General features: G+C 35.1%; 1 protein-coding gene across 6 annotated transcripts in view; it reads right to left on the bottom strand.

Annotated features, from left to right (window-relative positions):
• The window catches only part of tweek (transmembrane protein KIAA1109 homolog tweek), a 150,496-nt gene that overhangs the window by 58,732 nt on the left and 73,823 nt on the right, over positions 1-17,941 (bottom strand). For all 6 annotated transcript variants that reach the window (XM_090174006.1, XM_090174009.1, XM_090174010.1 and 3 more), the window contains exons 26-36: positions 17,554-17,926; positions 17,321-17,429; positions 16,897-17,236; positions 15,823-16,174; positions 15,546-15,746; positions 15,358-15,476; positions 15,050-15,294; positions 13,818-13,998; positions 1,331-1,627; positions 1,027-1,254; positions 119-258 (exon numbers count right to left, since the gene is read on the bottom strand). In XM_090174006.1, coding sequence (XP_090030132.1) covers positions 119-258; positions 1,027-1,254; positions 1,331-1,627; positions 13,818-13,998; positions 15,050-15,294; positions 15,358-15,476; positions 15,546-15,746; positions 15,823-16,174; positions 16,897-17,236; positions 17,321-17,429; positions 17,554-17,926 — 2,585 coding nt within the window. The remainder of the gene's footprint in view (positions 1-118; positions 259-1,026; positions 1,255-1,330; positions 1,628-13,817; positions 13,999-15,049; positions 15,295-15,357; positions 15,477-15,545; positions 15,747-15,822; positions 16,175-16,896; positions 17,237-17,320; positions 17,430-17,553; positions 17,927-17,941) is intronic.

Raw genomic sequence — 17,941 nt, 5'->3', positions numbered from 1 at the left:
CATCTGAATATTCTGAAATGTCTGGCTAAGGTGTTGATGCACTAAAAGTCCTTAGCGATACCTTGAACTCCAGGGAAAATTAGTTTGCAAAAAAAAGTAATGATATGAAATAAAATACCTAGCTGGTGAGTCCAAAGGACCTCCAAGTAAAGGAAATGCTACACTGGCTCTTGATGACCTTGGTGGATAACTAGGAAGCTTTTTCTTGGTTCGGGAAGGCATGGTATGTCCTTTCAAACCAGAAATACCATCATTTATCTAAGCAAGAACATTTTTTTTTAATTTCATAGCATAGAAAGAAATTGCTTTTCTACATAATGCACAGTAAAATTAATAAACGCAAATTTTTTAATTATATCTGCTACTTCAAAAATCAGACAACGTCTAAGTAAGGAACTCCAAAATGGTTGATATTTTCACATGCACAGAGACCATTTATTGAAAAAAAATTATCAAAATCACAGTCCATTTCACATAACTAATCAGTACAAATTAATGGCCTAACCAAATTCTGGTTTAGCTATACAATTTATATAAATCAAGAAATTAAAAAACTTCTTGTAACAATTCCAATTTAAAGTAAACCTGATCTAACCAAATTGTTAATTATCAGTTGATTTTAACTAACACAATATATATATATATATATATATTTAAATATAATTATAATTATAGCTAGGCTAATACCCAAGGTACCCCCTTTGGCCCAAGACAAGCGACTTTCATGTGCTTTCCAAAAATATTTTAAGACGTTAGGAATTTAAAGACCTTGACACTAAGCTAAGCTGTTGTAGCACAATCCAGCTTGGTCATTTTTAATTTTACTATTACTTTTTAAACGCAAAATATCTCCATTACAATTCAATGGCTGTTAAAAATATTTCAGAAATCTAACGTTTTTTTAATTTTAATCTATTTTTTTCACATAGCTTGGATTAATAAAATTCTTACTGTTCAGTCACAAAATATAAAACCATAATTAGATTAAAGGCAATTTATTAAACACATAGACATAGTAAAACATACCATTTTTTGTTGACCTTTGTGTGCATATACTGTACTAGCCACATCAGGTGTAGATGAACTTTTAGTTGCACCCAAAGCAGCTGCATTGTCTACACCATTTGAAAACAATTCACCAGTAGTTGGGTGAACAAATATTGAGCCACCTTCTGCCATAAGGAGATTAGTAGTTTCGTCTGTAACTTCACATTCATCCAACGAAACTTTGTCTTCTTCAGCTGTGGACTTGCCCTTAAAAATTTTTAAACAGAAGTGTCTTTACAGAAACTTATTTGAAATATTTTAAGGCAAATCAGATTACAAATACCTGATCATTATCAGGAGCAATAAATGACACACTGTATGGAGGAACATTTCTTCTTAATCGGTAATTTTGTTCCATAAGAAGAGGCATGTATAAAATATTCTTCCATTGTCGCCCCAAAGCAACAATTCCTCTTTTAAGACTATGAATTGGAGGCAAGAGTTCTCGTTGCAAATTTTGTTCAATGGCATCTGAAGTTGTTGTGTTTAAGTAACGTTTCAAAACCATTAATAGCTGACAAGAAGGATCTTCTTGCAATGTTTTAGCCAGGGGCGTAAGTTTAGAGTGCAGAAATTTACTCTAAAGAAAAGATTTAAAATTTTTTTTAGCAAAGCTAAAAAGTAATAAAAACACGAAAACTTGAAAACCAACGTTTTTGATAAAAACCATATATCTGATTAAATATTTTAGATAGATTTATTTTAAAAATGATTTAATAGTATCAAAATCATAGTTAGCTGCACTAACGAGGAGTGTACCCGAGGTGTTAATCACCAATTTTGATAAAACTCGGGGGTATGTAGACCTTGGGGTAACATGAATTTTCACCAAGGGAAAAGTTATGCTGGGCTTCCGTTTTGCTATGGCAACCGAAAATGTTTGTGACAACTTTAAATTAAAAAATCTACTTTTAACAAAGCATGGGATTTTCTCTGTTTCACAGGGTAGATACTGTGAAATTTTTTCAGAAAATCAAAAAAAATTCAAATTTCAACTAAAATGCTAAATTTGAACTATTTTGGGTGAAATTCATCAAGTTTGGGTAAACTTCATCCAAATTTGGTTAAAATTGAGAAAATTTCAATGAATTTGATAAATGAAGGAATATTTGCAAAATTTTACCAAAAAGGGTTTTATCAAATAATTTTTTTGAAATTGACAAAAATTGGATAAAAAAAACAAAATTAAGTAAAAAGACCAAAATTGGGTAAAATGACCTTAAATGTTTAAAATTGGATAAAATCGTGTTAAGCCAACTAATATCGTCTAAAATGGGGTAAAATGATAAAATTGGGTAAAATAATCAAAATTCGTCCAAATGACAAAAATAGGGTAAAATGATGTTAAAACAACTAATATCGGCAACAATTGGGTAAAATGATAAAATTTTGGGTAAAAACACAAAATTTGGGTAAAACAGCCCTAAACGTGGCTAAAAATGATTAAAATTGAATAAAATGATTTAAATTAGGTTACACAACCATAGTTTGGGTTAAATAAATGAAATTGACTAGAATCGTGTTGAATTAATTAGATTGACTAAAATGAACGAAATTGGATAAAGAGAGCAGTATTTACTTAAAATAAATAAGTTTTGACTACAATCGTCTTTAATCAATTGAAATTGACTAAATTAAATCCGTCAAACTACCAAAGGTGATGAAGGACCAAAAGTAGATAGACTGAAGAAAACCTACAAAAGTAAAAACTAAAAAGTTATTGATTTCGTTACAATTTTGTAAACACTAATTAATAACGAAAACTAATATACCTATCGTTAAAAACCACCCTTTCGTTCACATCCGAAATACCCAAATATTGAAAAAACGTACTTCGTTTTCCATAATATTGTTCGTTAATTACAACTTGCAAAAAAACTGACTTATGTTTTGTCGAAGCTCCCTCTCTAGCGAGTCAAATGTCTGTAGGTCTATAACGCTGTTTATCAGAAACTACCCCACCTATTGAAATGAAATTTCACACACCTAAAGATCTAGGCGGTTTTGACAAGGCATCATTTTCATGGAATTTTGCGTTAAAACATTGTTTAAAAGAGCCACTTTTCTTACATCGAGCAGTTGCAAAATATTTTAATTCTAAACGCTATGAGCGTGTACAAACAAAACCAAAGTAGGACTACTTTTTTCCTCTATTTTCTTCTGCTAAATACATTGTTTAAAAGAGCAACTTTTCTTACATCTCGAGGCTAAGGCATTTAGACCAATCAGTTTAACTTCATTTCTCCTAAAAAATTTGTAGAAATTAGTTGATAGATATATTAGAGAGGAGGTTCTTAATGTTACACCCCTCTTCGAATGCTCAGTATGCCTATCAAAAGGCAAATCTAATAATTAATTGCCTTGAACGGGCAATTGAGTTCAAAGAAATAGCGCTAGCTGTTTTTCTGGACACCGAGGGGGCGGGCTTTTGATTAAGTCTCAAAGGCTGTCATTCTTAAGGCTGCTAAACGTTTTGGTATCAATGACACATTCTGTCTTTGGATCTACTCTATGTTAACTGATCGGGTCGCGACGGCTTCCCTGCTTGGAGAATCGCTAAGGGTCACCACCATCCGGGGATGCCCTCAGGGGGGTGTTCATTCACCCCTGCTGGTTGTGCCTGGTTGTGGATGAACTCTTGGTGAGACTTAACAGGGATGGCTATCGCGGCTTTGGTTATGCTGACGATGTTGCAGTGATAATTACTGGGAAGTTCCCATGGATCATTTCGACTATGATGAGAAAAGCTCTCATCTCTGTGGAAAGCTGGTGTAGGGATATTGGCCTCACCGTCAATCCTGACAAGACGAGCCTGATTCCTTTCACTCAAAGGAAGGTGCAAGACTTGTTCAATGATATTTCTTTCTTTGGGACCATCCTGGTCAAATCGACTGAGGTAAAATACCTCAGTGTTATTCTCGACAGTAGACTAACATGGAAGCCACATTTTGACCTCAGTATCAGGAAGGCAAAAATGTTATTCTGGAGTGTAAGGGGTACCATAAGCAAGTCTTGGGGTCTTAGCCCAAAGGTTGTGTATTGGATCTATACCATGATAATCAGGCCTATGCTGACGTATGCAGCAGTGGTTTGGTGGCCGAGGGTAGTGCTTAAGTCAGTTCAGGCTGAACTACACACTGTGCAAAGGCTGGCCTGTGTCAGCATTACAGGAGCTATGAGAACGGCCCCAAGCGTTTCTCTGGAGGTGCTCCTGAATATTCTACCGCATCATCTTTATATAGAGGAAGTTGCAATTATGAGTGCCCATCGGTTACTGCATAACGGTTGGTGGAGGCCTGCTAATTGGGAATTCAGCCACACCAAATGGTTTCGGCAATATTCTAGTCACTTACCGATCTTATTGATGGGTTCTGACAACATGGCTACAAAGATACACTTTGAAAAGCAGTTTAGTGTTTACTTTCCAAGTCATTTAGACTGGTCTGGCGACAGTGTTTGGAACCAACGGCGAAATTGTTTGGTTCACGGATGGCTCCAAGACTCACTCAGGGGTGGGTGCTGAAGTTTATTGTCAGACTAAGAGGTTTGGCTTCTCTGAGAGCCTTGGCATTTTTGCTATGGTTTTTCAGGCTGAGATTTCAGCCATCTGCTTCTGTGTAGACTTCTGTCTCAAAAAGAAGTATCGAGGCAAGACTATTAAAATTTTCTCGGACAGTCAGGCTGCCCTTAAGGCTCTTAATCAGTTTAGTATTACTTCTAAGCTCGTTCTTAGCTGTTTGGATCTCCTTTCAGAACTGGGCACCCATAAAGGGTTCAACTATATTGGGTGCCTGGCCATAAGGGACATCATGGCAATGAGATGGCCGACACTCTGGCCAAGGAGGGTGCGGAGGTTAGGTTCTTATGTGCACGGCACTATGACTGAGAGGCAGGTCAGGCATTGGCTTGAGACAGAGGGTCAGAGGCAGGCCAAGGAGTTTATTCCTGGGCCTTCTATGAATAGAGCAACTGAGCTGCTTTCGAGTAGTATAAGGTTACGGGCCTACTTTTAGGTAACTGCCAGCTTAATAGACATCTGCATTTGATTGGTATCAGTGAGAGTCCTTTGTGCAGGGCATGCCTTGCAGTGGAGGAAACTTCCTCTCATGTTCTTTGTGTCTGTGATTCTTACGCGGCTCAAAGGTTTGAGTACCTTGGTATGCATGGGTTGGAAACAAGCGATCTTTCCAAAATTGCGGCGTGTTATTATTTGCCTGCACTACTTAACATTCCATATAGTTTTGGTGTAACTAGTTATGAATAAACTAAAGCTATATACTGATAAAGAAAAGAGAAAGCGTTTATTTCTGATCATCTCCAAATAAAACATGTAAGCTCCTGTGGCATACAAAAAGCAACTGCCTCAACTTGCAAGCAGACGCCTTTTCGGTGTTGCCAGGGCTAGATATAACCAGGGCATGGAGTAATAATTAATAGGAGTAGCATTATGAAAGTCAACAATCTCCCCTGGCTTCTCATAATTTATCATCACTCCATATCACAATAACATTTTATGATTACTTAAAATATCGCGACAATAATTGCAATTTCACTTTCGGTAACGCTTTAGTGAATATGTCCGCTAAGTTGTCTTCGGAGGGTATATATGTTACTGTAAAAAGTCCTTCTGATACTTTATCACGGAGAAATTGGATGCGTCAATCTAAGTACTTCGTTCTTTAATTTCCAGCGTGATTTAATAAACATTCGATTACTGCTTGATTGTCCATTTTGAGTTGAATACTGTTGTCTGAGGCCATAGGAAAAATGGATTTACATTCTTGTACTATTTGTTGAATGAAAATCACTTCTTTTGTTACTTCCACCGCAGCGATCAGTTCTGCTTCCATAGTTGATAAAGCTTTTATTGACTGTTTTGCCGATCTCCATGCAAGTGGGGTTTCTCCAAACACAATAATATATCCTGATGTCGATTTACGTGTTCCAACATCAGACACCCACGATGCGTCGCTATATACTGTGATTTCTTTCGCAACTGTTTTTCTTATCCATAGTGCCTTATTTCTGTGGTTATCACATAATTCCATAAATGTACCAAGTGTTCCCATATTTCAAGGTTATAGTTGTTGCAATATTTTGCTAGTGTATTTACTGCATATAATATGTCGGGACGTGTATGGCGAGCTATATACAATAAGCTCCCAATTACATTTCTATATGGTAAGTCCAAATGTTTTGCAGTTGTGTCTTGACTCGGTGTTCTAATACTTGTTCTCCACTTCATTGGTTCATAGCTTCGTAGAAAAGGTATAGTTTTAAACTGTTGTTGCATCTTTCGTATATATCTTGTTTGTGACATTAATAAGCCATGGTCACTCATCTCAAAATCCACGCCAAGAAATGTTTATATCTCGCCCAAATCTTTAATATCAAAACTATGGGTTAAACGTTTCATAACATCTTCCATCACTATGTTATTTCTGGTTAGAAAAAGTAAGTCAACAACGTATACCAAGACAATACAGTCCCAGTTCAGCCTATATACACATTGACATGATATTATAGTTTGAAAACCTATTTTCTTTAACTCTTGATCCAATTTATAAAACCAACACCGACCCGATTGATGTAAACCGTATAAGCTTTTGTGGATAACCCTTGGGAATTTCCATGTATGTAGTTTCTTTCAATTCGCCATATAGATATGCACATTTTATACCTACATGTTTATTTTTCCAATTCTGTAAAACAACCAGCAACAATAAAAATAGGCGTACGACTACGAAATTGATAACGGGAGCATAACTTTCATAATAATCAATTCCTCTGTGTTGCTTGGTCATTGTATTTACGAACAAAAACCCATTTATTTCCCAAAACCTTTTGGTTTTTGGGCCTATTTACTTGAGTAAACACATTTCTGTCTCTTAGGGTATTGATTTCTTCGTCCATAGCTTGGTCCCTTTTGTCTGCATCTGCTGCCGTTATGGCTTCTTCATATGACTTTGGGTCATCAAAATTTGCAAAACAAAAATTAACACCATGTAAAAAGTCTGTGTAACTCGTATCTGCTTGCTCTAGTATCGGTATGACTTCCTCTTTTTTCTTTTGTAAATTATTACATACTCCTGTATAGGTGTTAGCCCTTGAAAAATCAATTAAATCGGGATTGATGTCCAAATTGTTCTCCGTGCAAAATTCAATGACTTCACGAAGGCTTCGGAGTTCTTTTTGATCCCCATACCTGTAGTATATGTTATGTTGACCAGCTGTTTTTTCCGACTGTCTCTGTTGTGCTCTCCGAGTCCATTGTTGAGTTGTTTCTTTTTCGCACCTTCAGTAGCTTGCATAGGAGGTGCTGCACCCTGTGGAGTAGCAGAAGAGCGAGGTACGGTTTGTGCTGTTATTTGGGCGGCAGCTTGTGTTGTAGTTGGTATTTGTGACCTTGTGATTGGTATCCTATCATATTCGTCATCATCATCATCAGTGTAGCTTATGTCTTCATCAACATCACAACCTTCATAAGTTATGGATTCATTTACCCTCACATTGTCACATTCCACTATTTCATCAGTAGTAGGATTCCAAATCCTATATCCGCGAGTTGTCAGGGCATATCCAACCAATATTCCTTTCTTTGCCGTATCAGAAAATTTATCTCGGCGTGTTTCCTTTGGAACAAAAAAGTGAGTAACACTGCCTATTCTCTTGAAATGCTTGACTGTTGGTGGTCGACCAAACCACAATTCAAAAGGCGTTTTGTTACCCAATTTCTTCTGAGGTAAGCGATTCTTGATGTAATGGAACGTGAATAACATTTCAACCCAAAATCTAGGGGGTAGGTGGTTTTCTTTTAACATTGCTCTGATGGAGTTTAAAGCTGTTCTGTTGTACCTTTCGGCAATGCTGTTTTGCTGCTTAGTATAAACGTTTGTGCGTTGGTGTTGGATACCAAATGAATTCAAGAAGCTTTTCATCTTGATACTGCAATATTCCATTCCATTGTCGCTTCTTATCACTTTAATTTTCTCCTCCGTTTGTCTTTCCATCTTAGTTATATATTCTCGGAGTTTATCGAACACTTCCCATTTATGTTTCATTACCGCTACTTCTGTCCATCTCGAGTGATCATCAGTGAATGATATATAGTAGATGTTTCCAGATCCCAACTTGTGAGCTGTGAGCCCCCAAACATCAGTATGGACCAGTTCGAGAATTTTGGTTGAAACCTTCTCTGGATACGCTTTTCTTGTTAATTTCGTCATCTTTGTTTCTATACAGATATCGCAATTCCAATCTTGAATCTGTAATGGTGGTAGATCACGTACGCTTCCCCCTTTCGGCATTTGAATAATAGTATGGATACTATGGTGGCCAAGTCTAGAATGCCATAGCGCGAGATCGAATCCAGGATCCTCCATCAAATAGGTTTCTGTCTTTACAGGTGATAAAGCTGGAATTATTAATGAGTATGGCTTTCCAGTCATGCGATATAATCCCCAAACTCCTTTAAAGACATTAATAACTTCTCCTCTATCATTTGTTGCGATAATCTTCATATTACCACCTGTCCATTTATGTCCTCCTTTGTCGAATTGAAAACCGCTGATTAGGTTTCTACTACCATTCGGAGCATATCCTACATCTCATAAAATAAGAACTCTTATTTTATCTCCTATATTATGTTCAATGGCTGCGTCACCCAATCCTGGGACTGTGAAGGTGTTGGAGTAAGACCTCATTTTGAGAGGCGTAATTGACCTGAAGTTCCCGAGCCATTTTCAGTTATTACAGAGATGTGCACCTGCACCAGAATCCCAGACCCATTCATTATCCTCATTCACTTCTTCATCTGATACAGATACTGTAGCCACATCAAACACTTGGCATCTTCCTTCTTTGAACATTAGTTTTCTGCTTCAAACGACAGTATGTTGCTATATGCCCTATGCATCCGCAGTTGTAGCATTTGCGTGTATCTCTTCTCTTGTGCCCAGGGGCCTTTGCTTCATCTCCCTTTTTCGGTTGAGTATTCATGACCTCCGATGATGGGTCATTCCTATGTTTCGAATTCTCAATCTATCTGCCTCAGTGGTTATAGCATTTTTCACTTTATCTGATGTGAAGTCTGCATCAGGTAATTGGTAAATGTTTAATACTACACCATTGTATTCAGATGAGATTTCGTTGTCTGGCACTGTTGCTCCTGCTTCTGCTAAAGCTGCGGCTGCTTTTTGTATTCTATTTAGAAAACATTCTATTCTTTAGTCATTAGTCGGTTTACATGTAATGAATGTGTGTCGTAACATCGCAATTCGGGCTTTTGATGTAGGTTCATACGTCTTCTTTAGGAGATCCCATGCTTTGGTGGGATCAGTTGGTGAACTCAATAAACGCTTAATATCTCGAGATAGTGTAAGGTAAAGAAAACCCAATGTCCTAGACTTTTTGTCATTAAATTCTCCCAAAAGAGTTTGGTCCGTTGGAGGTACTGTAGTGGAATCAATAAACTTATCCAGCCCTTTTGCAGCCAAGGCCATCTTAATATCCACCTTCCAATCTGCATAATTTGTTCCATCCAACTTGGGAAATGAGAAAATGTTATCCTCTTTGGAAGCCGTTGTACACCTTGGTTGTTAAGCCTTATCACATGTAGAGCAGGAGACTCTTAATCCTGGTTATTATTTGCCTGCACTACTTAACATTCCATATGGTTTTGGTGTAACTAGTTATGAATAACCTAAAGCTTTATACTGATAAAGAAAAGAGAAAACGTTTATTTCTGATCATCTCCAAATACAACATGTAACCTCCTGTGGCATACAAAAAGCAACTGCCTCAACTTGCAAGCAGACGCCTTTTCGGTGTTGCCAGGGCTAGATATAACAAGGGCATGGAGTAATGATTAATAGGAGTAGCATTACGCATTATGAAAGTCAACACGACGAAGCATATCTTGCGCTTCGTTTCTAAGACTGGGCTTTTCCATGTTTAATTGCCTGGGGTTACACAATGGACCTCTGGTCGAAGTGCTACGTTGAGTCTAACCAAACCACCCAACTTTTACTAATAATAATAATAATACATCGAAGAAATCAGGAATAGAATGATTTAATTATAATTACTACTTGAAAATGGCCGCCTTTAGTTAACTGCCATTAACTCTAAAACTATTAACTAAAATTTGCAGTTTTCCGGTTGCCGAATCCTGGCTATATAGAATTGTCGTAGATTTCAGTTGTTACCAAATTTTAGAAAGTTTATTTAATTTTAAAATTGATCTCATTTTGGATTTGTACCCGTTTTTGGGTGAAGTGTAGTACAGCGGCCTCATCGAATTTGATATTAATTTTAGTTGCGCCTGATAGACCTTGTCACGTAGATGTCGAGGGTATTTTTTTATTTTGGCCGCAAATGATTATTTAATTGTTTAACTTAATTTTTTAATTTTAAAAATTTCTCATTTTCATTGAATTTTATATTAATTTTGGTTGCGCCTGATAGACCTTGTCACGTAGATGCCGAGGGTAATTTTTATTTTGGCCGCAAATGATTATTTAATTGTTTAACTTAATTTTTTTAATTTTAAAAATTTCTCATTTTCATTGAATTTTATATTAATTTTGGTTGCGCCTGATAGACCTTGTCACGTAGATGCCGAGGGTAATTTTTATTTTGGCCGCAAATGATTATTTAATTTTTTAATGTAATTTTAAATTTCTAATTTTTGGGCATTTGCACGTGTTTTGTTGTACTTATTTCCGTCGTGTGTTCGCCGGCAACACAGTTTCGGTGTCCTAATGAATTCCACGTGATATTCCCTTTTTGTATAAAATCAGTTACAGTTTTTGTTCATTTTCTCGGTGTTTTGTATTTTTGGGCCACAAAGTGATATTCCCGTACTTTATCAAATCTTTTACAGTTTTTGTTCATTTTCTCGGTGTTTTCTATTATTGGGCCACTTTGTTTCTGGTTGAGATTAAAAGTATATACTTGATGCGTAAGGCTTGGTACTGTCCTCTAGGTCGCGTTATAGATGGCCCATCGCTTTTTTTAGTATGGGGTTGGGGAGGCGCTGCGCGCCCCCAGCGCTTGAGCGAAGCGAGTGCGCGGCGCCGTCAGGCGCCAATACGGGGAGTTTAGTAACGTCTTTTACGTGTTTTGGAAGTAATTATCTTCGTCGGGTTGTCGCCTACACCACGGCTTGTTACTGTTTGTTTAGGTTTCCACTCTACTAACTTTTTAACATGTAAGTTAATTAATTTAATTATCATTTTCGACCCAAAAACAAAAGTTTCGTAATCAACGCGTCAAGTGCTACATTCTCCGCCACCCAAAAATACAAAACCACGGTAATTCCCTAAAATTAGTACATTTTTAACATTAAGTTAATTAATTTAATTATCATTTGCGGCCCAAAAAAATTAGTTTCGTAATCTACGCGTCAAGTGCTACATTCTCCGCCACCCAAAAATACAAAAACGCGGTAATTCCCTAAAATTAGTACATTTTTAACATTAAGTTAATTAATTTAATTATCATTTGCGGCCCAAAAAAATTAGTTTCATAATCTACGCGTCAAGTGCTACATTCTCCGCCACCCAAAAATACAAAAACACGGTAATTCCCTAAAATTTTTACATTTTTAACATTAAGTTAATTAATTTAATTATCATTTGCGGCCCAAAAAAATTAGTTTCGTAATCTACGCGTCAAGTGCTACATTCTCCGCCACCCACAAATACAAAAACACGGTAATTCCCTAAAATTTTTACATTTTTAACATTAAGTTAATTAATTTAATTATCATTTGCGGCCCAAAAAAATTAGTTTCGTAATCTACGCGTCAAGTGCTACATTCTCCGCCACCCACAAATACAAAAACACGGTAATTCCCTAAAATTAGTACATTTTTAACATTAAGTTAATTAATTTAATTATCATTTGCGGCCCAAAAAAAATTAGTTTCGTAATCTACGCGTCAAGTGCTACATTCTCCGCCACCCACAAATACAAAAACACGGTAATTCCCTAAAATTAGTACATTTTTAACATTAAGTTAATTAATTTAATTATCATTTGCGGCCCAAAAAAATTAGTTTCGTAATCTACGCGTCAAGTGCTACATTCTCCGCCACAAAAAAAACACGAAATTACATGAGGCCGCTGTAGTGCAATTTTGCCCTTTTTTTTATCACTGATAGTCATTCACCGACTTAAATTCAGTCAGTTTTAGCTAGAGAGGAAGCTTTGACAAAACACAAGTCAATTTTTTGCAAGTTGTAATTAACGAGCAATATAATGGAAAATGTTGAAGTATGTTCTCTTAAAATTAGGGTACTTCGGATGTGAACGAAAAAATCTTAGTTATATTAGTTTTCGTTATTAATTAGTGTTTACGGAATTACAACGAAATCCATAACTTTTTAGTTTTTATTTTACCTTATTTTGTAGGTTTTCTGCAGTTTATCTACTTTTGGTCCTTCATCACTTTTGTTAGTTTGACGGATTTACTTTAGTCAATTTTAATTGATTTAAGACGATTGTAGTCGAAACTTATTTATTTTAAGTAAATACTGCTTTATCCAATTTCGTTCATTTTAGTCAATCTAATTAATTCAACACGATTCTAGTCAATTTCATTTATTTAACCCAAACTCTGGTTGTGTAACCAAATTACATTCATTTTATTCAATTTTAATCATTTTAGCCACGTTTAGGGCGGTTTTACCCAAATATTGTCTTTTTACCCAAAATTTTATCATTTTACCCAATTGTAGCCGATATTAGTTGTTTTAACACCATTTTACCCAATATTTGTCATTTGGACGAATTTTGATTATTTACCCAAATTTTATCATTTTACCCCATTTTAGACGATATTAGTTGGCTTAACACGATTTTATCCAATTTTAAACATTTTAGGTCATTTTACCAATTTTCGTTAATTTATGTAATTTTTGTCGATTCCAAAAAAATTATTTGACAAAACCCTTTTTAGGTAAAATTTGGCAAATATTCCTTCATTTATCAAATTTATTGAAATTTTCTCAATTTTCCCCAAATTTTGATGAAGTTTACCCAAACTTGAGGAATTTCACCCAAAATAGTTCAAATTTAGCATTTCAGTTGAGATTTGAAAATTTTAATTTTTTTGATTTTTTGAAAATTTTTCACAGTAAATACCGAGAAAATCCCATGCTTTTTTAAATGTAGATTTTTACATTTAAAGTTGTCAAAAACATTTTCGGTTGCCATAGCGAAACGTTAGCCCAGCGTTACTTTTCACTTGGTGAAAATTCATGTTACCCCAAGGTCTACGTACCCCCCAAAGTTACATCAAAATCGGTGATTAACACCTCGGGTACACTCCTCGTAAGTATGGTAAAACCAAAAGTCTGAAGTCATCAAGCGTAGTTGTGTTTACTACCAGGCAATTTGGCTTGTGGTCCCTTACCAAGAAATAAGTTGTCTAGGAACTACTTAAATTTGGTTTTAAGTTTGTATTTGGGGCAAATACAAACTAAATATGAATTAAAACTAAACTTTAAACCAACTAATTTCAAACTTAAAAAAGAAAAAAAATTTCCTGCCAACTTAATAACAACTTTTTACCCCTTTAAATGGTTTATTGAAATATGCTGACAACTTGAGCCTACTTAAAACCAAGGTAATATCAACTAAAATGTGTATACCAACTAAAATCCAACTTATATTTTGGTAAGGGGTATGTGCCAACAAAGCACTTACAGTGAAGAAACTTCACTAATTAAACTCTAAAATCATAAAATAAGATAAACAAGAATTACCTTAACTGGCATATGAATATCTTGCCTATCAAGTGCATCAGCCATTAAACATCCTAATATGGCACTGGTTCTTAGGTTGGACATTTTGTTCAGAGATACAACAACTTCATGAAATCTATTTGCTGTTTTCAACCAAGCATTTATGGAAGGTGTTGCTGTGCTTAGTAGGTGCCAGTCAAGCCTTATATTTAAAAAGATAAGTTAATTAAAGGGTACCAGCAGTAGAGTATATGGAATAAAATCAGAGAACTACACAATGCCAGTTAGATTGGCCTACAAGAAGTTCCAACTGAAGTTTAAAAGACAGATTAAGTAGTGATAAGTTGGGAAACTGTAGGATTGTAGTCTAATTGTGTTGTACATAGAGGGTTAAAGCGTAAACTCCAACACACACTAGTCTATATATATTTTATTTCTTCTAAAAATGAGCTGTGTATTTATATTTTTACTCTAACATAAATATAAATTAAAGGGGCGCCAAAGTTCGGTGGCAAAAAAAGAAAATTGAGCATGCTTTTCCTTCCCCCCAACCCCTCACTCGGCAGAGGCGGGCAGAGTTAACCATAAATTTCGCACTTTACTGACTTTACACACATTTTGCCACCGAACATTGGAGCCCCTTTAATATAAAAAATGCATCTCATGTCATTTTCAACCGGAGTATTTCAGTGGAGCACAATTTACATCAAAGATAATTTTAAAGAAATTTTAAAATTAAAAGCCAAATAACGATATAATAAAAATGATTTGGAATATTATTAATTTAGGAAAGCTTTTAAAATGTACATAAAAGATCAAAATTTACTTTTAAGGGGGAAGACTACAGTGGCCATTGTTTACTTTCACACTATTTCAAGCTGAACTCTTTTAATTTTGTATTTTAACTTATAAAATTAATATTTAAGAGTAGAACCGCCTCTTGTTTAGTGCTTAAAATAATTTTGACAATTTTAAATTTAAAAGTGATTAAGTTATTAAGTTTTAATTCGGACCCCCGGAGCTAAACAAGTTGGGCAAGCGCCAAAACTACCCTTTAGTTAGGACCTTATATCTCGTTAACTATTAATATTAGAATTATCAAAATTATTTTAAGCACTAGAGGAAGGTTCAGCCTAATAAGAAAAACATAATTCAATTATTTATTTGTTATAGCAGAAACGTTCAGCTTGAACAAAAAAGAGGCTTTTACTGTATTCTTCCCCCTTAAAGGTCAAGATCAATAGTAGAAATACCTAGTGAAGTCAATTTTCCTTGTGTTGGGTGTTTTGGGTGGGGCTGCAAAGTTCAACCACACGGTTTTAAGTTCTATGACTAGCGAGGAAAGATCTCCAGAAATTGACGACTGCGTAAATGATGCATTTTCTTTTTTGGTAGTGTCTTGTCTAGGGCCAGCACTTATTCCTCCAGAAGCACTATCTGATGCATTTGCTGGAACATCATCTTCAACTTGTTCCGATTCAGTACTTTGAGAAGCACCCTTAGAAGTGTAATAATATCATGAGCATTAACAATGAAATAATAAAAGCAGCATCAATCATACTTTAGGAGGATTGACTATTCCGGGTAATGCTAAGGGTTTTTGTTTACTTCGCAGAAATTTAACATTGACATCTTCCAAACCACATTCAAACATGATAAACCCAAATTTTTCATTATCATCTGAAAATATATTAAAATTGGAAAAGTTTGCAAAACACTTTACAAAATGAAAAAAATTTAATAAACAACCTGTCAATGTGGAGCCAAAATTATCTGGAAATGCATCATCCTCTTCATTTAAGTCAACTGGAACTGATGATTTGAAGTTCTTTTTAGATGTAGCAAATGCAAAACCAACTTGACTTCGTCTTGAAGGAATTACGGTTAAAACAGCATCTTTAAGGATGCAGGTACTATTTCGCAACCTTCTTAGTTGACTATGAATACAGTCTACCAAATGAAATAAAAATACACACCAAATTAAACAGAGAAACAATTTAACTAATTTTAAAAAAATGAGTCATACCAATTTTAGTTGAAAAGGCAAGTTCAGCTTCTTCATCATTTTTAAGTTCTACTGTAACCAGCTCACTAGGAGATGAATCATCTTTCCCCTTCTTACGGGTTGCAGTTTTCCATGCACTACTGACTCCAAAATTATCAGTTTTATTTCTTTGCTTGGCATCTTTATTACTTCCTTTTGATTGAGCAAATGTTTGTAATGCTCGGTGGGTGTGCTGGCGTTTACTAACTTCCACAAAAATATTATCAATGCGAACTGCCAACAATGATGCACATGTCAAATCTTTCACATTATCAAGGGCTGAAAAAGCTATTATTTCTTCTACAATGGCAGCTTGTAGTATAGATATATTTATCTAGAAATAAAATTAACTCAAATGACAAATTCATAAAAAATGACAATTCTCAGTGAATTAATTCATCAAGGAAATTGATACTAAAATTTTGACATTGGTTCAAATGTTAAATGTCAGCTATAAGTATGCTTTGTACAAGACATTGAACTTTAATTAACTAAAACTGCAAATTATGTCAATAGCTGTATCAAGTCTCAAGAGACTAATTGTCAGCGGGTTACTTATTAGTTAATTAGTAGCACAGTGGACCCCCGGATCAGGGTGCTTGGTTGGGCTAAACCATACCAACCATCCCCTCAAACAATAAAGAATATTAGTTCGTTTAAGTTTCAGTGAGCCCTAGAAACCAAAATGTTTAAAGATTTTTCTAAGTCATTTTCACCATTCATAATAATAATTCTTACTTCTATAACTAGCTGATGGCTAAAGCCCGAAGCTTCCCCTTTAAAATCGTTGTCATTACTCCAGTGTTAAAAATAGTTTACTTTTAATAAACCTGCTAACATGTTAAATTAAAAAGGAATGATTGGAAAATGAAATTTCTCTGCCATAATGTTTAATTTAATTAAAATAAGCAGCTACTATTTATGGCAAGAAAGTGAAATACTATATTCAAATGGAAAAGAACCTCCACCTGCCAGTGAAGTAGATGTTTCATTCCATATAATTAAAAATTGTGTAATGATTTAGTTTTACAGGGAAAGGGTTATTTTTATACTTACTGCTGATACATCTAAAAAAGCTTGAGTGTGTTCAGTACGAATCTCTTCGTAATTTGTAGTAGAACCAACACTGTCAGAGTTACTAGTTACACTGTTTCTTTCATCTCTGCCAAAGTCTTTGTTTCCCCCAATAACTCTGAAGTTTATCTTATTGTGATGTTGATTTTTCAATGAACCAGCAGTGTTGCATCTTTGGTTTTGAAGTTGGCACAGATATAAAACTTTCTCTTTCTTAAGTTGATTTTGCATTATAACATGACTTGAACACAACTTGTGCAAATGATTGACAACAGTTAATGGATGAGTAGTTGACTGAAGCGGCACTAATGTTTCTAGAAACCTGAAAAAAAGTTACAGCAATTACATAAAGAACTTCAGACAAGTTAATAGTTTAAAAAACTGTAAATTAATTAAAAACAAGTACTTTTTCAGGGAATCTAGCATTAATGGTGATACAGTGGCATTAATATCCCCTTCCACTTTAACAACTATCGTGTTTTTGTAAACAGTTTGATCACTTGTAACTTCATCATCTAAAAAAAAAATATTGTAACAGCAAAAAACCATTCCGAATCTCAAATGAATTGCGGTTTTAACAACAAACATTTCATTAACAATTTATGTTTATAAAACTAAAATTTTGATTGAAAAACACACCAGTTCGACATTCGTTTTTAGCTTTATAGTGTTGCTGCAAAGACCCTGGAATAAAATAATCCTTCTTCACTGTGCTTTCTTTTTCTTCCTTGTTGTGCTTCCGTCTATTCCATGAGCTATGAGGAGCTCCAAGTTCAGCTGAACGAATAACTCGTGGTTTGCCAGATTTATTAATTATTTTCATGGATGTAAATCCATCATTGACTACATTGAACTTTGGTTTCCACTGAGTAGAGTCCTTTCTGAATAAGTATTCTTTGCTTGGCGAAGTTCTTTTTCTATCTGAAGCTAATCTAGAAGAGCTAGATGACGATGGTTCATTATGAAATAAATGTGGAAGAGGTAAGGGCGTATTCCAGTACTGACATTGAATCTAAATTGCAAGGTT

This window comes from Leiobunum rupestre, chromosome 4, assembly GCF_980474605.1.
Source record: "Leiobunum rupestre chromosome 4, qqLeiRupe1.1.hap1, whole genome shotgun sequence".
Lineage (NCBI taxonomy): Eukaryota > Metazoa > Arthropoda > Arachnida > Opiliones > Sclerosomatidae > Leiobunum > Leiobunum rupestre.
The sequence above is the reverse complement of the archived record's forward strand: the minus strand, read 5'-3'. Positions and strand labels throughout refer to the sequence as shown.